The sequence below is a fragment of the Artibeus jamaicensis genome, unplaced genomic scaffold (assembly GCF_021234435.1).
Source record: "Artibeus jamaicensis isolate MK-2021 breed Jamaican fruit bat unplaced genomic scaffold, CSHL_Jam_final scaffold_1964, whole genome shotgun sequence".
In the NCBI taxonomy this organism is placed as follows: domain Eukaryota; kingdom Metazoa; phylum Chordata; class Mammalia; order Chiroptera; family Phyllostomidae; genus Artibeus; species Artibeus jamaicensis.
This window is the reverse complement of record NW_026522030.1, coordinates 22,946,424-22,969,225: the sequence shown is the minus strand read 5'-3', so window position 1 is coordinate 22,969,225 and position 22,802 is coordinate 22,946,424. Positions and strand designations below refer to the sequence as shown.

At 49.3% G+C, this 22,802-nt stretch overlaps 1 protein-coding gene across 2 annotated transcripts; it reads left to right on the top strand.

The window, feature by feature from the left end:
- Positions 1-353: 353 nt before the first annotated feature.
- SPINK4 (serine peptidase inhibitor Kazal type 4) lies at positions 354-20,033 on the top strand. 2 transcript variants are annotated; one of them, XM_053656292.1, is made up of 4 exons: positions 354-564; positions 15,920-15,960; positions 17,152-17,264; positions 18,538-20,033. In XM_053656292.1, exons 1-4 carry the CDS (start codon positions 519-521, stop codon positions 18,581-18,583), a joined length of 246 nt encoding a protein of 81 aa, XP_053512267.1. In that variant the 5' UTR covers positions 354-518; the 3' UTR covers positions 18,584-20,033. The 2 variants fall into 2 exon arrangements, with proteins under 2 accessions (XP_053512267.1, XP_037007554.2); XM_037151659.2 differs by lacking the exon at positions 354-564 and adding an exon at positions 11,092-11,196.
- Positions 20,034-22,802: the final 2,769 nt, after the last annotated feature.

The window sequence follows — 22,802 nt, the reverse complement described above, 5'->3', positions numbered from 1 at the left end:
CAGTTCTGGAGGTCTGAAGGCTGAAAGGGGCAGTGGAGCTGTGTTCTTTCTGGAGGCTCCAGGGAAAAGAGAATCTGTCCCTTGTACTTTCGCAGCGTCTAGGGGCTTCCTGCATTCCCTGCTTCACTCTGACGTCTGCTTCCGGTACGTCTCTCTCTCTGATTCTGGCTCTCCTGCCTCCCCTTATAATGACACCTGTGACTCCATTCAGCCCACCCCGATAATACATGATAATATAATATCCCCATCTCAAGACTCTAACTTAATCTGCAAAGTCCTTTTTGTCCTGCAAGGGAACATATTCACAGGGTTTGAGGATTCCAAGGTATTGAATGTCTTTGGAGCGGGGCATTACTCTGCCTACCATAGCTAGTGTGTGGCCATGCCACGATTCAAACACAGTTCTGCCTTAGTCCTAAATCAGTGCTCTTTCTCTAAACCACACTGACTCTTCAGTTCCTCCTTTCTGCGGAGCGGCCCTGGATCCTTCACGGACAAAGCGTCCCGGAGAGAAGGGTATGGCAGAAGACCCTAGAGCTGGACACATAGGAGGAGGAGCTTCTGGTGAGTACCCAAGGACACCTCTCCAAAGCTGGGAAGGAAGAGTGAGACAGGAGACTCCACGGCCAGGGTATGCTCACTCAGAGAAAGGGCAGCAAGGGGAGGGGTGGCCTGCAGGTCCAGGCAGGGAAAATTCACTGGAAATGGGGCAGCACAACCCCTGAGGCCTCAGTTGTCAATACACCAAAGCACAGAGCACTAGAAGCAGCTCATTTCTTTCTGCCTGTGCTTGGGCAAATCCCCACAGGCTGCTGCGGCTCCGAGGCCTCTGGAGACAGGCCCCCCGCCTCCAGTCTCAGCTGTGTGACCGGAATCAAGGTACTCACCACTCAGGACCTCAATTGCCTCAACCATAAAACCTATTTCATAGGGTTTTTATAAAAATTAAATGAGTTAATATATGGAAAGGGCATAGAACAGTGCCTGGCACATCACAAGTATTATGTAAATACTGGGGAGCCGGTGCAGGTTGCAAGGGGGAAGGGCAGTCTCGTGGGACCTCAGTATCTAAACTTAGCCTGGTGCAGCAGGTGGTTATTTCTAGGAAAATATCAACAGGGGTCACGTGGCTCATGCATGCTGAACCCGGCCATGCTGCAGAACATGTGGGGCGGTGCCTCCCACCCTCTGTCTAGACCCCTGGATTGATCGCCTCCTGGAACAGCCCTGTTTGCAGGGACCTCTGGACCTCAGCAAGGCTCAGCTGCAAGAAGGTTCCCTCCACTTGTGCTCCACACCCAGCAATTTCGAGGACTTTCTTCCAGAAGACTCACTTGAAACTGTGTATTTCCTTCTGTCCATGCTGCTTTAGTTTACTGGGCCAAGGATGAGCTGCTGGACGTATACATTGGAAACCAGAATCTCAGGTGGCCAGGGTAGAAAAATCTGGTAAAATTATGAGATTTACAGTCAGAGAGATTGAAGCCAGCTCTGCCACTTACAAGCCTTGGGACTTTGGACACGCCACTGCATCTTCCTGAACCTTAGTTTATCATCTGTGAAATGAATATAATGATAGGGCTCACCTCATAGGGTTTGGGGAGCATTAGTTAATACATGTAAAGTTCTTAGCATGTGCTTGGAGTAGATAGTAGTGAACTCCCAACACATAAGGACCATTTTTTCTGGCCTGCCTAAGTGGGCAAACTGCACAGTTTTCCCATACCAGACCCAGTGACAGGGACTGACAAGCTGTTAGAGTCATCCGTTCAGCTCCTCAGGGGAAGGAAAGGCCCTGTGGGAGGCCAGTGGTGTCTGCTCCGTGACAGGCCTGGTCTGAGGAGGCCAGGAGTTAGGGCAGGGCTGAAAAGATATCTCAGCTCCCAGATCTGGGAGACTCAACAGGCAGTGAGAGAGTAAGAAAAGGATACAAAGCCCCAGTGGACCTTTGAATGTATCTGATGGCCCAAGGGTTTGGCCCCAGAGGATGGTGGAAACCTCTGGCATGATGAAAGCGAAAGCGAGAAGCTCCCTGCCACCTGGGGATGTGTCTCAGGCTTTGCAGAAGGTGGCACTGCAGGGGGGCGGGAACCTCTGAAGGTTCCCTCCTCCACCAAACCAGTCCACAAGACCATGACAGCCACCAGAGCTCACACTGAAAAAGCCGGTGTTCGTGCTGCCTGACTCTACCAGGATCGATTAATAGAGACAAAGATGGAATCTTTGGGGGTGCTATTTTCTGATGGCTGGAGATCCGAGAAGATGGCAGGTTACGTACCCTCGAAAACCATCTTAATATCTCATCTCAAGCAGACCTTTTTATAAGGAGAAGAAAGGGTGGGTGAGGGGTTTGGGGAATAGGTTAATTGGTTGAGAGTTGCAGTCCAGGGGAGATTTTCCTGGCACCTCTTTGTTGATCAACACTTCTTTATCTGCATCACCGGAGTTCCCTCCTTGGAACACAATGGCTCAGATGCCTTCTCCTCGGCTTGCAGAGCCCTGGAGCACAAAGGCTGCTTGTCGACCTCCTGGAGTCAGGCATCCCAGTTCTTGGAATAATAGCTTTCCACATCCATTAATCACTTAAACCTATCAACTGAGGTTAAAATCTTTAACTCTTGAAATCCCCTGTCATAGACACCTGTGAGGAAGTGCTCCCTGTGTGCCAGAAGCTTGGTTATAGCACTTAAGAAAAATTATCCCCTTAATTCTGTCAGGTAGTTATTGTTTGTTATCCTGCTTTATAAAAGAGGCAAGTAGCCCTCAGAGAGATTTAGGATCGCCCAAGGTCACACAGCTGGTAAGTTGCAGAGCCTGAATAAAAACAGGGGCAGGCCTGCTCCAGAACCCTGCTTTTTCTATCTTGCTGGTGTCTCTCTTCAGCCTTGCCCCTCCTCAGAGGGACCCTAAATCTTTGTAGGGCCTTGGAATTCCAGAGAGGAAGGGGAAAAAAGGAAAGGCTGAACAGCATTGAGAGGATGCTGCCCCAGTGAGGGTCCAAGGACTCCTTCTCCAAGCTGGGAAGGAAGAGGCAGGCAGGATTGGCCCAGGCCACACCCCCCACAGAGGGAGGGCAGCGGGGCTCTTTGGGTAGCTTGCAGAGCTGGGCAGAGACAATCACCAGGGAGGGACAGATAGAAGCTTAGGCCTCACCTGTCAACACTGAAGCATAGCAAATATTTATCAAGTGTGTTTGAGCCTAAGAACTGGACCCTCCCTCACTTGTCTGGACCAATAATACCCACAGGCTGCTGACAGCTCCTGGCTGGGAGTGAGCACAACTGTCTCCAGAAGGTGTGAACACCACGAGGGGCACACTGGACACAGAGAGGAGGGAAGAATTTTGAGGACTCCCACGACCTGCACTGAAGCCTTCAGCCTTTGGGGTTCTTAGGTCCTGCCTTTTGCCAGGCCACACAGTCACCGACTGTGTTATCCTGCTGCTTTGGCCCCAGCCCGGCCAGTCATTGAAGTGCAAGCCCCTGGCCATATTGATTGATCCAAGAGATGAGCACATGACTTATCAGTGCAATCAGAGCCTCCCCTTGGGTCTTTTGTATATCGAAGAGGGCTGTGGAGAAGCTCCCTTAGGTTTTTTGGTCCACAGAGTTGGGGTGATGCAAGCTTGCTGCAATCTGACTGAGGGTAGTAAGCCTGTTTGTAGCAGGAGACGATAGGAATACATCTGGGAATGAATGCGACCTCAGGAGAGTGTGACAGCAGCCCCCAAAGAGACACACGGGGGTGGGAGTTTGGGAACAAAGCTCTAGATCCTGTGAGCACGTTGCATGGCCCGTGGAGGTTGCTGCTAAGGATGCTGGATACCTTACTTGCCACCACTCCAATTCACTGGACACTACAGTGTCAATTATGTATGACATGCACTGCATCCCCTGGAGATGAGCACATTGCACACAACCACCTGCGATGGCCCTGTCACTGACGAGGAACTGAGAGGCTCAGAGGTGAAATTACTTAACCAAGTGTCACCGCAAAGGGACTGGGCCAGGAGTGGTTCAACGCCTCTGGCTCACCAGTAGTGCGTGGGTTCTTGACCATGCAGGGAATATTTCACAACTTGCGTCCAGGGGATTCTGAGAGTACATTTGTAAAAGCTCTGGACAGTGAAGCAAAGGAAGGGTGTTAGGGTAGAAGTAGCAACAGGGGATGCCTAGGTAGGGTTGTTTTGGCTCCTTAGAAATGTTATAAAAACAGCCCAGGCAGGGCTGCTCTTAGCTCACTGAAAAGTCAGAAAAAAGGGGGCCTTGGAAATAAAAACAAAAACAAGAAAATGGGAGCCTTGGAGACAGGTTCAGAGGGTTAGCCCAGGACGAGCCACTGCTGCCCATTGCTCCCCTGGTTGCTCACAGGGACCCTTAAAGTTTAATACAGAGAAGAGCAAATCCAAGCCTGAGAGGGAACAAGGTTGTAGGTATGCTCCTGAGAAAGCCTGCACTGGGTCTTTTTGTTGAGGGTCCTTATCTGTTTTCTAAAGACGGGAATTTTAGGGAAGGTCCTAGGGGAAGATCTTAAAATATTCATCAGCTTTATGCTGATGTGCCCAAATGAGATTTATTCCCCTGATGTCATTTGTCCTTGGGTATGGTTGGCGCAAATGGCATTAACTGGATTTCTGTTACCTATTTCCCTGAGTAGGGTGATATTTACTCTCTGGTTGGGGAGGAAAAGTGTAAATTATTTACTCTTAAGTATCCTTGGTTAGAGAAGATAGGATTTTGAGGTTTACTAGGTGGCTGTAAACAGCTTGGCCGTTTAACTGTCTGTCTTGGTTTCCTTAGTCCACTTGATCTGGTTTACTAATCTGTCTCACGAGGTCTCACAGTCAGGGTCTGCAGGCTCCAGAGCCCAGGATCTGATGGTACCACGCTCTCCCCACTGACCTCTAAGGCACTGCTCAAGCCAGAGGGCAGCCAGCATTCTGCACACCAACTGGCCCACGTGAGCCTGGGCACTGTTACTCTGAGCAGCGCTCCAAGCAAGTTCATGGGTCCCTAATTGGCCCAGCCTAGGAAACCCTGAGCTCCTGTAAGTGAATCCATCCTAGAGGTAAGGGATTAGTTTATAGGGAAGATTTTGTGATATTTGTGGCTTTTGTAGGACCAGAAACATTGACCCTTCTTATGGTAACAGTGTGCTTTGAAGACCTACTTTTCCCCGTGGAATACAATCTTTGTGGGCCTGTCCATGAAAATGTATTATCTTCCCTACTCAGGAAGTAGACACATGACTCTTGCTATGCTTTGGAGGCCCAATTCCTTCTTGGGCCTAGTTCTTCAGGTTTTCATTTAACTTTTTGTGCAGCTCTGGCAGCAGGCCCTGTTAGTGCCCCACCCACATCTCCCTGACATTCACCTTTCCTGTGCATACCTGCACTTCCAACAACAACCCCTGAAGTCCTTTGGCTGGCAGCTTTCTCTAGATAACCAGGGACTCCAGCGAGACAGGCCATTAGTGCTGGGAGCTAAGGACCTCCCTCCAGCAGCTCTACGAGTGAGCGAGGGGAGTTGGTGGCTGTACACCCCAGCTCCCTCACCCCTCGGTGGGGATAGCTGAGATGCATTCCACACAGTGTCCCAGCCATCCCCGGTAGGACTGCGGCCAGGATTCCCACAATGGTAACCTCAGAAATGCAAAATATGATTCTCTTCCCTTCCCTGACTTACTTATTCTCACTTCCCTACCTCTGCTTCCTGGGAGCACCTCCCAGAAAATTACTTGGGATCTAATATATCAGGGTCTGCTCCTGAATGCGTCAACCTAAGACAACTACAGACTCTTCTGGAAAATTCCTATTCTGCGTAAATTGGCAAGACTCTGTTTCTGTTGCTGGCAACCCGTGAACTCTATCAGAGTTAGCAGTAGTCTGGGCTGGTATCACATTGCACCTGGCCATAATGACCTATTGTCATTTTTCTAGACCATCAGAGCTCTGGGAGGGGAGAAAGACTATCTCGTGAGCCTTTGTTCTATTTCTTTCACATGTAAGTAAGCCCAGAGGACTTGAGCTCTGAGCTATGCCTGTGAATGGAACTGCTTGGACGACACATGGCCCCAGAATACTAGATCTCTTGTGATCCCAGGTCACTCCTAGGGTGAAGAATGGCCTAAGAATTCCTTCTAGTTGATGATGATCAAGCCAGGACTCTATGTACTGGGATAGAAGTTAGGTCCTAAATCTGATGTCTTTGAGCCCTATATATGGGCTCAGGATGGCTTTGGACCGAAGCATCACATCTAGATCTTGGAGAAGATGCTGGATTCTTGGCGTCCCAACCAGATGGGCCAAAAACTAGAAAAATGTGGTCCTTGGAATAGAGTGCCACCTCTGTACTTATATGGACAGAGCATACATAAACTGAGCAGTGATTGGACCTACCGAGCCAGCCGAAGCTCAGCGTGGTCCTCAAGTCCAGCTGACCGAGAATCTGGAGTTGGGCTTCTTCCTGTCCTGCAGTGGTATTCAGCACAGGATGTATTCGTATAGTCAGCACATGCGGGCTGGGGTTGCACTCTCCTTTGCAGGGTGAATCCGATGTCCTCTTGCTCTCTCTCTCTAAGGAAGTATGGGAGATATTCACATAAGCAAGAAAAAGCCACAGAGCATTACAGGTGCAGGTAGGATAGATGTCTGTATAGATGAGGGGCCCAAAATGGGGAGGGCTCGGGTTCCGGGAAAAGAACCCACCAGAGGTGACAGAGGGGCGTGCCAGGCAGAGGGTGCAGCATGAGCAAAGGCTGGGAGGCATGAAGGCCTGGTGCGTGGTTCCGTCTGATAGAGTGAAGGGTTAAGTGGCCAGAGATGAGATCCGAGAGGCCAGCAAAGACAGGGTCATAGAGGAATGTGTAGGCCATGCCAAGGAATTTGGTTTTCGTCCTTGAGTCAACAGAGATTGAAGAATTTAAATGAAATTGACCAATAATATAATAATTGAATAATATTAAGCGGAGGGAGCATCAGTTATTTTTGCATTTCAGAAAGATTGCTCTGGAAGTGGAATAGAGAGTGGATTTGAGGTGGTGAGACCTTAGATGGGGAGACATTCTGAGTAAGGAGTGAGAGAGCAATGCAGGAGATGATGGATATGAGAATGGAGAAGAGGTGAAATCAGCATGGCTTGATTCCCTGAACGAAGAAATATAAGAGAAGTTCAGGTTGATGCCCAGGATACGCGGGTGATAGTGGCACTGTCCACCCAGATCAGGGAACTGGGAGGTAGGGCATCTTTGGGTGGGTGAGTTGACTTTGGGACATATTGAGTAAGCATCTGTGAGTGTCCATAAGTATCTCTATCACAATTTCTATCACTGCTCTAACCACAGCATTTTATAAATACCCGTTCAAGTGTCTATGTGTCCATGCCTCCTCCCCACCACTGTGAACTGCAAGCTCCTTGCGCACAGGGATCTGTTTCTCACTCATCTCTATGGCCCCCAGAACCTGGCACACTGACTGGTACCCAACAGTAGGAGCTCAGTAAGTGTCCATTGAATGACAGAGTGGGTATCCCCGTGGAAGAATGACTTCAGTCTTCTCCATCCCTGAGTCCTCCTTGTAGTCAGATCCCAAACAAATAGATGATATCAGATTAGAGGGGTGCCCCTTTCTCTCACTGCCATCACGGGGTCCTGCAGCCTTGGACCAGGCAGAATGGGAAGTGTCCAGAACTGTGACATGGAGTGGGGTGGCTGAGGAGCCCAGAACAGTACAGGCTGTGGGACTGGCTGTGCCCAGACCAGGCCTCCCCAGAGTGGGTGCCCACACCTGGGCTGCTCACAGCAGGTATATGGGTGGGTGGGGACACTTATGGCTGGAGGAAGGGTGGAGTAGAATGTGGGCTGAGGGGCCAGGCACAGTCCAGGGTCAAGTTGACCATGTTGTCTCTGCCATATGGCAGACCCAGGCCTGCTTGAGCCAAAAAAAAAAAGTCCACTGTTTCTTCCTCCTATCAGCAGGGCCTGTGACTCAGACCTAATAGATTCTGCATCATCCTTATCAAGGAGAAGCTGTACTTCTTGGAAGAGCTGGGCACCAGTCCGAGTCTTAGCAGGCAGCGTGAAGGCTACCGGGTGAGGCTGGGGAGTGTTGGCTTTGCCAGCTCACATGTCCCACCCTTTGCTCTGACGTGGAGCCAGAGATGGAGGAATCACCAGCTCCCCTGCTCCAGCCCAATTTTAGGGCGTCTCTATTCTTACTGTATTGATCCTGGCACTCTGCCTACTTCTAGGAAGAATTGGGGAATCCAGACACTTTCTTGGCGTCACAGTAGCTGCGCACATCTCACCTCACACCCTCCTTCCCCAAGCCCTCACGGCTGCCCCGGGACTCAGGCTGGTGTTGGTGTGTAGCAGTGTGCCCGCTTCTCGGATGGGAGCACATGGGCAGGCCCAGAGAGGGAAACGAGGCACCCAGATCACCCAAGTTGGGGGTGGGGCTGGGACCTGAGCATGAGCCGGCCCTCGCCTGCTACTCAATTCCTTGTTCACTCTAATCTAGACACAATGGACTCTTTGATATTTGCTTCCTGAGCATGCCAGGCTTGTTCCTATCTCAGGGCCTTTGCACTTGCAGTTCCTTGGCTAAGCAAGGCTCTTCCCCCAGGTCTCTGCAGGACTCGCTCCTTCCTGCTTGTGGGTCACTGTCTAAAATAGCTGCTTCCTCCCCTTTTGCTACTTTCTCCCCTTCTACCACTTAATTTCTCTTTTACACAATATACTATGTGTTTATCTTATTTTTTCTAAATATTTTTTAAAGTTTTTACTTATTCATTTTTAGAGAGAGGAAGGGAGGGGAAAAAAAGAGAAACATGGATGTGTGAGAGATACACACCCCCAACTGGGGACCTGGCCTGCAACCCAGGCATGTGCCCTGACTGGGAATTGAACCAGTCACCTTTTGGTTCACAGGCAGGCACTCAGTCCACTGAGCCACAGCAGCCAGGGCTCCTGTGTTTACTTCATATTTATTTGTGGTCTGTCACTAGAATATAAGCTCCCTAAAGGCAGGGACTTATTCACAGCTGAATCCCTTGTGGCTAGAACAGTTCACAGAATAAAGTAGACTCAATAATATTTGTTGAAGCAACGAACGACCCCTGATCACCTCACTTCCTGTCAAGAACTTTCTCCTTGTATTTCACTCCACCCCAGAGATGCCAGAGCAGGGAGATAATAAGGCAGGCTCGAAGGAGGCAGCCGTGCCCCTTTGCCAGAGACACGCCAGGCACTCTGACCCAGGCCTGCCACTGGGGCCCGGCATGTATCAGGGGGCTCTCTCGGGCTCTCACAGCATCCCAGAAGCATGGAGTCTCAGGGAAGCCAGCCTCTTGTGTGAGGAAGGATTCTGTTCAAAGCTATTGAACAGTGCAACTGGTAGGTAGGGAGCTCCTCATGGCTGGAGGGTGAGTGACTTCCTGGTGGAGCTGCTAGAGGAAGAACTGAGTAGAAGACCGGAAACAGGACCTTGATGACCTTTAAGATTCCCCTCTGTTTATCAGATAATGTTCTTGCTCTAGGACAGGAAATTATCATTAAATATTTGCTATGCCTGACTAAGTAATGGGAGGATAGCTGCCACCTGCCTCCGAGGCATCTGATGGCGTGTGGGTTCCTGAGGGGCAGGAGGATCTGGAAGCTGAGTCATGGACCTCGGGCTGGGCTGGGCTGCAGACCTGGGCCTTCAGTTGGTCTGCAGGGGTGACTGGCTGGCTGCCGGGGGTCCCCCGAAGCAGGTATTCTTGAATAAGAATCCTTTCCACTGGCTCATTTAACTATTTTCACAACTTATCTGTAAGCTTGAAATCTTCCTAAATAAGAAGGCTTTATTTTATTTTTTTAATTATTGACTTTAGAAAGAGAGAGGAAGGAGGGAGAGACAGAGGGAAAGGGAGAGAGAGAGACATAGATTTGTTGTTCCACTTCTTCACGCATTCTCTGGTTGATTCTTGTATGCGTCCTGATGACGGATTTAACTCACAACCTTGGCATATTAGGACGATGCTCTAACCTACTGAACTACCTGTCCAGAGCTAATAAAAAGATTTTTTAAAAAATACTGAAATTTGTATTCAAATATTTTTTAGGGAAACCCTGCTTCTGTAGTTCTAAACTCTTCCCTGGGAAGTGTAATCTGCAAATGGAACTGATAGTCACTGATCTGAATGAATTAGAGAAACACACATGTCAATCTAATTCTGTTACTCTTTTAACAAATCAGAAATTCTTTGAAAGCAGACAACCAAATAGCTCACTCACATATATTACATAAATATGGTAGTTTTAGATATTGATTTTTCTCGAAAAGAATCTTCTCGGCATTTAATCTATTAAAGTGCAAATGGACAAACAATATGCGCAAATCATGAGGCTTCTTCTTTATAATGTATTTTATTTTGCCCTTTTCCCCTCCATCAGTTGTACCTTCCTCGTGATGAAAAAAGAGCAAAAAGCAAAAAGAAATAAAAGAAAACATTTCTGTTTACCTTTATCCCTCATTTCATACTCTGCAAAATATTTCCCCATCTGCTATCCCCACTCTCGTCCGCCCAGCAGCACCACGAGGCAGACAGAGCCAGAATTGTCGCCCCCATTTTCTGCCTGGATACCCTGAGGCCCAGTTTAAAAAGTAGCTTTTCTGAGGTCACGAAATTGGTTGGTAGAAGCACAAGGAAAGGACTCCATGACTGGAGCCCCTTTCCTCTGCCTCCTGCCACCTTCCAGTTGCTGCTTTTTTTTTTTCTTTCTTTCTGATCTGCCTTTTTTCTCTCTTTGTCTTCTGACTCGGTTTCTCTGTTTTTCTTTTTCTACTTCAATTTCCCTCTCCCTCTTGCTCCAGCCCTCAGGCTGGTGTTAGTTTTGCAAGTTGTGCAAACATCTCCTTACTTTGAAAATCTGCCAGCTCTGTAGTCCCAAGTCCCACCCCACCACAGCGCAGCATCTCTGCCCAGAGAAAGCTCTCTCCAGATGCCAGGTTGCAGAGATTACCTCTGGGCGGCACTCCTGGCCTCTCCCTCTGGCCCCAGATAAGATAAAGGTAGAGATCAGCACTATAAATAGGCTCCCATTTCCCCCCTGGCCCAGGCTGCAGCTAGCTGAGCCCACGCCAGCCCAGGAGCAGCATGGCCATCCGTCTGTGTGTGGTCGCCCTAGCCTTGGCTGCCCTTCTCATTGTGGACAGGGGTGAGTTGGCAGAGCTTGGATTCTGTGGCTTGGCCTTGGTAGGTGAGCTGGGAGTAGGGGCAGAGGCTGGGCTTAGGGCACCCTGAGTCCTCAGTTTTCTGCATATGACTTTTTTTTCTGCACCCCTCCACCATGTGGGGGGAAAATCCTGGATTAGGAGAAAGAAAATCAAGGTTCAATTCCTGACTCTGGCCAAGAATTGCAAAAATCCTTTCCCCTCTTGGGCCTACGTTTTTCTAGCTGTAAAGTAGGAGATTGTTCTAGTTCAAGGCTGCACTGAGCAACTACTGGGTTGGAGATCAGGGAGGCAGAAAGGAGCAGGCCTATCATCTCCAAGATGATAGGAAAGTCTGCTGGCTGCAGGCTGGTGGGTCCTGAAAGAAGCCTGGCCTAGGTCCTCTGAGCTTTCAGCTATTCTGGCAGGCTAGTGCTGTGGGACTGACAGCAGCCATGTGAGCGCATGGGAGCCCTCTTTCTGGGGGTATTTGCCCTGGATTGAACATGTGCAGCTGGAGTGGGGCCTCCTCAGGGCCTGGGTCACCTCGGCAGTCCCACACGTGCTGAGTATAAGGCATTGTTCTGGGCCTTTAAGACATATCGGTGAGCAAAACGAAGAATGAACTTCCATGATGGAGCTTAAATCCAGTGGGGTGATGGTGGGGGGAATAGACAATAAACAAGATAGGTGTAATATATGTTAAATAGTATATCAGCGATGATACAGGCTAATGGAAAAAACGTGGAGCAGGGCGATGGAGACTGGGAAGGGGTTGTAATGATAAATCAGCAGAGTTTTCCCTCAGATGCTGTTTGGACAAAATTTGAAGGAGGTGAGGGAGTGAGCCGTGTGAATATCTGGAAGAAGGAGGTTCAGGCAGAGGAAACAGGAGTGCAAAGGCCCTGAGGTAGCATGCCTGGAGTGTTTGAGGTCCGGCAAGGAAGCCAGTTGCTGGGGAGTGAGAGGCAGGGTTTAGTGTGATGGGAGGGGAGTAATAGAGGCAACCGGCAATTAGAGAGGGTACAGCCTTGAAGGCCAATGTGAATTGGCTTTTCCTCTGAGTGAAATGGGAGGCACTGAAGAGTTTTGGGCGGAGTTATGTGGTGAAAAGATCATTCTGGTTACTACTGAGAACAGACTGAAGGGGGAATCAGGGAGACTACTCGAGACCCACCTGGACAAAGCTATGATGTTACAGGACAAGGCCTGGCAGGACCTCAAGGCCCAGTATTGACCTGATGGCCAGTCCCAATACCATTTCCCAGCTAGGACACAGACTCAGAGGCTGGGCCCTCAAGAGAATGGGTCTGGGCCTCTGGCCCGGCAAGGCCTGCTTACTCCCAGCCTGGCTTCCTTTCCCTGAGAATTTCTTCTGCAGGGAACACTGAGGAGGCCTGCCCTGAAGACCATTTCAGATTCCTGCCATGGCTGAGTGAGGAGGGGATACCTTGGGCCAAGGTCAAGGGCAGCCTGGGGGTAAATACAACTCCTCCCCACATCCTCCAGGAAGAAACTCTTGACACCACAGTGTTCTGAACTCTCCCCCACAATGTACTCAACATTGCCATGTGGGGGCATTGCCACATGGAGGCGAAGACAAGGGAGCCCCAAGGAGCTCAGGCCTATAGGATGGCAGGAGTGACCCACTGGAACAGCATGTGGTGGCGTGGAAGAAGCTGATATGGTCTGAATGTTTGTGCCCTCACCTCAAACTCATATGCTGAAGTGCTAACCCCCAAGGTGATGGTATTAGAAGGTACGTCCTGCGGTCGGAGCCCTCCTGAATCAGATTAGCAGCCTTATAAAATGAGAGACCCAGAGGGCTCCCTAGACCATCCCACCGCTGAGAACACAGTCAAAAGGCACAGGCTATGAGCCAGGGAGAGGGCCCTTACCAGACACCAGGTCTGCTGGTGCCATGATCTTGAACTTCCTGCCTCCAGCACTGTGAGAAATGTTTGCTTTTTTATTGTTAATTAAAAAAAAAAATTGTTGATGAGTGTATTTGAGCCAAACTGACCACATAAGCTGGGGAGCAAGGTCTCAAATGCTCCCCAGTGTTTGTTTTTTATAAGTCACCTAGTATGTGGTGTTTTTTGTCAGAGCAGAGCAAACAAACTAAACAGACGCCTGAATCCAGGCCTGCTCAGGAAATCCTGGGGGACATGAGGGAAGGCTTCTCTGGAACGTGCATCTGAGCCTTGAAAAAGGCTATGAGTCAATAGGAAGAGAAGGGGAACAAGGACATTTTGGGCAGAGGGAACAGCAGGAGCCAACGTAGGGCCTGTCTCAGGACAAGCAGGCTGAGAGGAACAGCTGGGGTGCAGGGACAGGGAGAGGGGGACTGCAAAGTGAGCCCGGGAGGAAGGTGGCAGCAGCTCGTACAGGGCCCTGAGCATGAAACGAAGGAGCTTAGTGACCATGACAGTCAGCCATGGGAGGACTTCATAGTTTTTAATGCATTTTTTTGGCCCCCTAACAGTTACTATGAAATGCACAATTCTTACCTTCAATGAATTTTACTCGATGATTTTTTTCCTTTTTTTTTTTTTTTCTGAGTCCAACCATAAGAAGTTTGCTTTTCTGACAGTGGCTCTGAGGAAGGTCTGCGAGGCAGTGCCAGACTTGTTCAAGAAGCAGAATCAAGAAAGACAGGTGCCTTCGAAGGGCATGTCTTCCTGTGAGCTCCGACTCTGTTCCTCACCCATGTCTGTCGGACCCACTCCCTCTGAGCTCTAGCACGGAGACAGCAGCTTGAAAGGCACCAGTGACATACTGGGAGGAACTGAAGTGTCTGGCATCAAGGCGAGCAGAGGCCACTGTCCCTTCTCTGAGCCCTCCCCCTAGAGAACCATAGAACTGTCAGGGGTAGGCTGGTGCCACATCTGAGACTCTCAACCCAGCTAACACAATCTGTCCTGCCCTGGAGATTATCATTCAATGATTTTTGACACTGCATGTAACTCTGTGACCCAGACCCCTATCAATATATAGAAAATTTCTATCTTTCTGTCAAAAAAAAAAGGAGAGGGAAATTTCCACATCAGTCAGTCCTCACCCCCACCCCATCCCCAGAGGCAACAGCCACTGCTCTTTATTCTACCATAGATTATTCTAGAATGTCACAGAGAAAGTTTCCTTTACCCCCAAGGCTGCCCTTGACCTTGGCCCAAGGTGCCCCATCCATACAGTATGTAGTCTTTTGTATCTGGCTTCTTTGGCTCAGCATATTTTGGGGATTCAGCCATGTTGTTGTATTATCAGTTGTTTGCTCAGTTTTATTGCTAAGTTGTATCCAACTGTATGTGTGTATCATAGTTTATCCACTCTCCTGTTGAAGGACATTTGATCATTTCCAGTTTGGGCAATTACGACCTGGAAGGGTTTGGGGGCAGAGTGAGGACAAGGCTAGATTTGCATTTAGATGCCCCAATATTGCAGGCTTAGAGAGCGCACCACAGGTCACTCAGTCTTAGCTCCCTTTCCCCTCTCCACCTTGGAAATCTCTTCTAATAGCATTCCCAAGAGAAGGTAAAACCACAGTGCCTTGCACACCTCTAGTGATGGAGAACCCTCCACTTCGCGATGGCCCCCTTCACTGAAGCATAGCTGCCATTGAGAGAACATTCTGGAACCCAACCTGCCTCCCTGAGGCCTCCTTGTATGGATGGGCTCTTCCCTAGGAGGTTGAGAAGCACTCATCTCTCCCTTGGCCTCAAGACAGTCCCTAGAAATTTGAGGAAGCATGCTGCCCTTCTCCAATTCACATAAACACCTTTCCTCCCACCTGTGGGGGTTACGACATGGCTCCTGTCCCCTCATCGCCCATCATACTGGCCAGTCACGGCAGGATTTGCTCAGGTCCTTTAAGCTATTCATTCAGAACTTGAGGGGCCATGGGGCACACCTGTGTGTGTGGGAAGAGAGCCAGGTTGGGGAGTAACAGCCCCGTGTGCAAATCCCAGCTCTGCGCCTTAACAAAACTGCATTGCTTTACCTCCAAGCCTCCTTTATACGTTCATTGAACTCCCCAGGAAATGGACTCAGATCTGCATGCAGTTTATGGAGGAGTGTGCATGGGGGTGACGCCCATGAGGGAAGAGGGAAGTTGACTGCCATGCAGTGGCAGAGGCCTCCAACATCCTGCAGGGAGCTTTGAAGCTGGGGAGGCTCTCCAGCATTGTTCTAAACAGAGATGAGGGGTTCGGGCATTGTACCTGGGCAGGGGACGTGACCTTGAGTGAGGAAGCTCCATTTCCTGAGGGTAATTCCTAGGGAGGGACTCCCTGTGAGCGACCAATGCTCTTGGCAGCTGAGGAAGCGATTGCCTCAGCCCTGCGGGCGGGATCTAAGTAGCAGACCACAGCGCCCACTGCCGGCTCCTTTTCTCCCTGTTGCATACCAGTGAGAGGTGTGAAGAGCAGTAAGGTCATGTATTCTCTGTGCTTGACACATGCTAACGAACTGTTATTTTTATTATTACATGGGCTGTAATTCCACTGGAATTTAACCAAGGAACAGGCTAGACTTTTCCTAATTCTGGACTTGCTGTCTCTGTTCATGTAACCCAAGGTCATGTCAGCTTTCTGGGAGCCTCATTGTCTGGTTACTTGCTACCTTTCCTTGAAGAATTTGAGATTGGATAGTGGCTGGAACAGGTCCTCAGATGCTTAGACCTGGGGCCTAGAGTTGATATCACCTAATTCTTGCTGTTTTGCCTTTCAGAAGTGCCAGTGTCGGCAGAAGAGCCTATCTTCTTCAGAATGGTAAGGCAGCTGCTTGCAGTTCTGGCCCTTCCTCTGCAGAGGGGAGCCCTCCCATCCACGCTGGAAAGCTAGCAGTTTTTTCCTTTATACTCTGCTCAGATAACCCCCATGGGCTCCATGGTGGCCAGGGTGGTCTCCTGAACCTGTATGTTCCCCAGTCAGCCCTTCCGGGCTGAGCAGGTCCAGCCCCTTTGCCAAAGTCCCAAACCAGGCATCAGAGCCCTCAAGAGACCTGCCCCAATCTGATCTCCAAGGCCTCTGCCAGCAGTGAGACCCCCCCTGCCCAGGTGAAGCAGGATCAGGTGCACTCTCTGCTTTGTGTGGTGCAGACGGATAGGCCACAGGGTTCAGGCCAAAAAGGTGACCCTGGCACACTGAATGGCCCTGTAGAGATGCCAGCCTCCCCCAACCACACCCCACCATCCATCCCTTTGCTCTGATGTGTAGACACCAAGTTGTCCTTGAACCCTGATTCCACCTTGGCCGTGGGCCTGATGTCCCCAGTGATCCCAAGGCAGTGGTGTTGGCCTCCTTGAGACCCTCAACCCTCCCTTCACATAGATAATGAGAGGCTCAAAGCCACCTTCCCATCCAGCAGCCTCGGTATCTTCACTGTCACCCATAAGAATCCAGCTCCACTTGCTCTATGTCTGAAACCCTTTCAGACTGAGCCTCGGTTAAGTCCCAAACCCTGTCTTTTTCTCCAGCCTTCCCACACCAGGGACCAGATAGGTCTTGCAGTCTAAGGTGAGCTCAGGAGCCCCAGGGGAAGAGAAGCCTCCTGGGAATGATGTGTGATTCTATCTCCTGGGGTCCTCAATGGGGCCAGCAGCAGAGGTTCCAGTGAGATCCTCTGAGGATTATACGAACACATCCCCAGGAGCTTGACAACACATACTCCACACACATAAATACAGGCACATGCTTGGATGTCTGTATAGTTGGGCTCAGCAGACACAGGTACACACTAATGTACACATAGCCACAGCCACACATGATAAAGGATTAACACAAACAAGCAATCATGCCAAGGGGCCCTGAGTGGTTGGTTTCATGCTCACTGGATCCACACTGGGGCCTTCTTGAATCTGACTCCTCCTAGAGGACCCTCTGGCTCCAAAACAGAGCCCCTGGGTTCCTGCTCACTGCCTCTGAATCCCCGTGCCCTCCCTCCCATCTTCTTTTTCACAGCCCATCTGTGATCATATGAGGGAATTACCAAAATGTCCCCAGACATTCAACCTGGTCTGCGGCACTGACGGGATCACATATGAGAGTGAATGCCAGCTTTGCTTAACCCGGTTGTAAGTCCACTCCCCACTTTCCCTGTGCTTGCTTGTGTGGGTCCCATCTCTGGGACCTACACGTCTGATAGGAACAAGAGTTGAACTGCTTCCTCCTTCATATGCTCTTGACCTGAGTAGAATCCTCCAGTATTTATCCTTAAGAGAATGGGCACAAGTGTAGTCCATGCACATGGTTTAAAGCAGAAGGCTTAGCTTGTGGGGGGTTGTGAAAGCAGGAACCCTGGGTTCTTTTCCTTGTTCTGACCCAACTGACTAGGTGATCTCTTTTGTTCATTTATTCATCCAGCTAGCAATTATTTATTGAGCACCTACTATGTGCTAGGCACTGGGGATACATAATAAGCTCAACGGCATGACTGGCCTCCTGAGGCATATAGTCACTCTAAGGGGGGGAGCCAAGGTGATGGTTAGCCAACTGCAGCCTAGAGTGCTGCAGTATCAGATGGGCATGCACAGGGTTTGTGGGTACAGGGCAAGGGCAGGGAACACTTCCCAGCTCTGATGGAGAAGAATCAGCTAGGAAAATGAAGGAACAAGGGAAGGTAATTCCAAGTGGAGAAATGAGTGTGAAAAGTTCTAGAAGAGAAAGTTTACATATGAGAAAATACAAGTTGGATATGCTAGAGTATACAGTTTAAAGGATAATAGGGGAAAAGCAAGGAATGAGTGTAGAGAGGTAGGCAGGGCCAAAACATGACCTTGATATGTCTGCTCATCCTTTTGCTCTCATGTCTTCAGTAAATATGATGCTTGAACAGCCCAGGGCTAAGTGAGATCACGGAAGAGAAGAAAGCCTTTGGGAGCTACAATGCTCTAGACAGACATGCAGGAGAGCAGCAGGACAGGCCTACTTAGAAAATGCTGGTTTCTAACTTGTGGGCTGGGCTGGTTGGTGGTGCCATATGTCAGGATGAGGGGGGTATAGCAGGTCGTGGGATGGTGATGTCTGTGGATAGTTGAGCCTCTGGGACATCCCAGTGGAGATGTGGCTGGAGTTTAGGACAGAAGTCTGGGCCAGAAATAGATCTGCAGCCATCAGCACACAGTGGTGGTTGAAACCCTAGCAAGCTGAAATCTCCCAGGGGAGGGTGTGTAAGAGGGAAAAGCTGTAAAAAGATGTGCCTAGGCACCCCCAGGGTCCGCCTTGCACCATACACTGAGTGGGTGGGTAAGGCTCAGCAGGGTGTTTGGATGGACTGTGCCAAGGTCCCTGAAGGGTACATTACAGTTCCTGAGGAGGTGGCCTCATTCCTGTCTCCTGTGATTCTAGAAAAACCAAACAGGACATCCAGATCGTGAAGGATGGCGAATGCTGATCCCACAGGAACCTAAGCCATGAGCTTCAGGCTGGAGAACAGTGGTGGGAGTGAAAAGGATGTGACATGAAATAAAAGATCCAGCCCAACCCCATCAAGTGGGCCAGTATGTCTGGGGCCTCAGGGGAGGTGGCTGTGGAGGCGGTATGGTGGAACTGGCCCCATCCTCCTCACTCTGAATTAATATCCTCTCCATCGCTCCAGCGCTCCACTCTGTCACACGTCCCCCTAGAGATCCCAGGTATTTGTTTCCCTCTCTGAGGTCAGGGTTCTAAGAGGCCAGCCCCTGGCCTTAGGACTCTCTCTGCCCAGTGCTCTTGTGTGACTCAGGTCCAGAACCTGGGTGAGACCTACACCTTCTGCCACTGCCAGGGTGCTTGGCCCAGCTTCAGAAGCCTTTGTGAGGGTCCCACAACCCCTCATGGCTTTTCTCTCTGGCACCCCAAGTTCTCTCTCTCACACATACACACACAACCACAGCTGATATCCAAGTAATGCACACAGTACAACAGAAGTGCTCATTAAAATACTGAAATGGGTAATAGTTGAAACAGATGCTGCCCCAAGCCCTTGATGTCCCCCGCACCCTACCCACCCACAGCAGGATGACTTGACTCGACTTTCTTTTGGTCAACATCCACTCTGACTGGCTGTTAAATATGTTGACATTAGACACAGCCCCATGCACACACAGCACACGTGCACTCACGCAACGGCCCGCAGAGGCCCTGGCCTACGGTATATGCCAAGTGCCCACTCTCTAGGTCAAAGCCTACAGGATGAACCTCTTGATAATGCTGGTGGGGGAAGAGTGTGGAGGGGCCTGGCCAAGTGGAAGCATTTTCACGTGGGAAAACGCGTGCCATGGTCCAAAAGGAAAAGTTGGAGCAAGGAAGGCAGGAACCAATATTCCCTGAACCACAGAAATGGGAACCTAAGCACGAACTGCTGCTTATAGATTCACAACTATTATGGGAGGTCATCGACAGGCCCTTCCATTGCTACAGACAAGAGAATCTCACTTCCCACCTGCGAATGAATAATGTAAGATTAATTTTGGCTGTCAGAGACTGAAAAGCTGAAATAACTGCGGCTTCGACAGAAGTTCATTTCCTTCACGTAGACCTATCTAGTAAGCCAACTCCATGCTCCTTCTATGTTTACTCTGCCCTCAACAGTTTCTACTTCAAGGTCCAAGGCAGCTGCTCCAAATCCAGCCATCATGTCTACATCCAGCCCTCAGGAAGGAAGGGCAAATTAATGCCTCTGGAAATGCTTCCGATAAGATGTACACATTAGTCCTGGCTGCGTGTCTCGGTTGGTTGGAGCATCATCTCATACACCAAAGGTCGCAGGTTCAATCTCCAGCCTGGGCACATGTGGGAGGTAACCAATCAATGTTTCTCACATCCATGTTTCTGCTTCTCGCTCTCCCTTCCTCTAAAATCAATAAACATATCCTTTGGTGAAGATTAAAAAAATGTAGTCATCTCTTATCCATGCTAGGGCACGGACACTGGGAAATAGTTTTGAGCTGTTTGTCCATGTGCTAAGCTGAAAATTAGGCGTTCACTTATAGAAAGAGTAGATATTTGTGACATCTAAGAGTCTCTGCTCTACGTGGGACGCCTGTCTTACACACAGGTGGCATAGCTCAGCCACACTTCTCAGTGGCCATTCTCTCCCAGGCTTCCACTCACACAACGAGGAGTCACAGATTCTGCTTGAGCAATGTGTCACAGTGGAAAAAATACCTAATTCCCTACTTTACAGATGGGGAAACTGTGGCCCTGCCTCTGGGAACCACCCTGAAATCCAAGTGTGGGCCCTTAAAGGCCCTATCTGTAACGTAACTCTGCTGCTCCAGGCATGGCTGATTCGGCCAAAAGATTCCTCAGGATTTTTCAAATTGGAAACAAGAAAACAGAGCCAGTTCCTTTCTGGCAGTGAAGCTGTAAGATGTATAAAGTAGGGACTGCTGGCAGCTGTTTCCTACTTCATGGAAGCAGGACTGAGAGAATGATGCTGACAAATGAAGAAAGGTACAGAGCGATTCCAGGCAGTGTTTGAATTCCTGGAGCCCAGTTGTCTTTGAACTTCCCAAAGTTACATGGGGTAACTTGAAATTCTGACAAACTTTCCATTTTGACAATGTCCTTGAAATTAAGTTTCAGGTTCTTTCAACGAAGAGGCCTAACTACTAGATGAAGAAGGGTTTCTCACAGGAGGTAATCTTTAATTATGCCTGAGGATAATGAGAAATCGTTGACTAAATATAAATAGTCCATTTGTGGAAGACATCTTCTGGTTCTGTGAGGCTGAAGAAAGTTTTTGGGATCACAGGGCTCCATGTACTCCCCTGCAGTAGGGCTTATCACGTCCCAGGAAAGTGGGCAACTGAGAAGCAATGTTCTCTTGCTGTTCACAGGCAAAGCCACCCTGTGGATGGGTGAGCTGTGTGACCAGGCCCCAGGTACCATCCTGCACATCTGCCAGGTAGCCCATGCCTTAGGGCCTCTTTTCTCAACCTTTAAATAAAACAATGGTTGTTGCTGCTGTAAATTTCAGGGCTGACAGAGCTTCAGTGGCTGAGTGCAGCTGTGGGAATTTCACTGTTGGGATGTGTGTTCAATGTTCATTCATTCATTCTCCAAATATTTATTGAGCATCTACTATAAACCAGACAACGTGTTTGAAATACAGTGTTAACAAGACAGAGAAGCTCCTTAACCCAAGGAACTTACAGTCAAGTATAAAAGGCAAATATTAAATTAAACAATCCCATAAATAAATCATCACGGACTATGATACATGCTGTGAAAGAAAAGTTACGGCAAGCTATGACGGGGCCTTGATATGTTCTCAGTCCATGAAAAAGGCATTGAGTTCAGTTTTGAAAGATAAATAGGAGTTACCTAGGAAAGGGACGGCAGTGGTGGAAGGGTGACGTGGAGCTGTCCCAACAGGGGAAGAGTGTATGCAAAGACCCCAGGGCAGCAGAGGGTACAGAGCATATGAGGACCTGGGTGAAGACCAGAGTGGCCAACCACAGGCAGCAAATAGGAGGGTGGTCTGAGATGAAATAGGAGAGGGCAGAGAGTAAGGACTTTGACCTCTATTTTCAAAGAAATGGGAAGCCATTGGAGGTTTTTAAGCAGGGGACCAACACGATAGGATTTGTACTTTATAATTATTCACAGTGCTCTGTGGAGAATGAATTGGAGAGGACCAGAGAGGAAGTGGAAAAACCAACATGGGAGATAAGGAGGGTGAGGAAGAGAAAATGAGGACATGCACCCCTGTCGATGGGGAGGTGGCACAGTAGAGATTAAGAGCATGTGCTCTGAATCAAACTGCCCGCCTTGGTGTCCTGGCTTTGTCAGTTACTCTATGACTTCAGCAAATTACCTAAATTCTCTCAGCCTCCTCACCTCTAACATGGGTTAGTATCTGTCTACCCCTAGGTTGTCTGAGGATTAAACGACTAATACATCTAAAGTACTTAAAATAGTATCTGGCATACAGTAACTTTTCATTCAATTTGTGACCCAAGGCAACACAGCTACTACATAAAAACACCTAAGTACTGAATTGTTCTGACTGCAGTTGGTGGTGGGCTGGGCCGGGCCCTGAGCCTCATCCACTTGGCCACCCCATCATCACCTTGTCTTAGTCCCACCCATACAGTCCTAAATTCCTGGGGCTTCACTGATGTCCTCTCTGCCAAATAAGGTTGGCTTCCGAGTTGTCCATCAAGAGCCCATCTGTTTCCTGGGGTGACAGCAGCTGACCAGTTTAAGGGTTCTAGCATGCACGGCCACTCTTGATTTTATTAAAGTTACGACTAGAACCACAGGGCCTTTTGCCTCTTATACTTCATTAAAAAAAAAAAAAGCTTAAACACTCTTCTGCTTGCTGATGTGTATACAAACTATTATTTAAAAACAGTGGGTGGAGGGGTAGAGAAGGCCACCAGACACACAGGAACAGCTTTGAAGGAAACACAGATCTCGGGACAGTACAGGTAATGGAAATGCCTTGGAAGGAGCTCCTGAGAAGCTTATGGTTGTCTTCCCCATCTGCTTGCTGTACTCATTCTGCTCCCCACTCTGACCTTCCTAAGCTGTGATTCTGACTTGGTTTCAAGCAGAGACTCCATCAGCACTGCGTTCTAACCTTCTACAGATTTGTTTGGGGACATCAGCCCCCCGAGACCTAC

Bases quoted from the DNA above. Each gene is read 5' to 3' on its own strand.
- SPINK4 (XM_037151659.2), top strand. From the start codon at position 11,136: ATGGCCATCCGTCTGTGTGTGGTCGCCCTAGCCTTGGCTGCCCTTCTC. The intron at 11,197-15,919 runs GTGAGTTGGCAG...TTTGCCTTTCAG, and splicing joins CCTTCTCATTGTGGACAGGG to AAGTGCCAGTGTCGGCAGAA. The intron at 17,265-18,537 runs GTAAGTCCACTC...CTGTGATTCTAG, and splicing joins CAGCTTTGCTTAACCCGGTT to AAAAACCAAACAGGACATCC.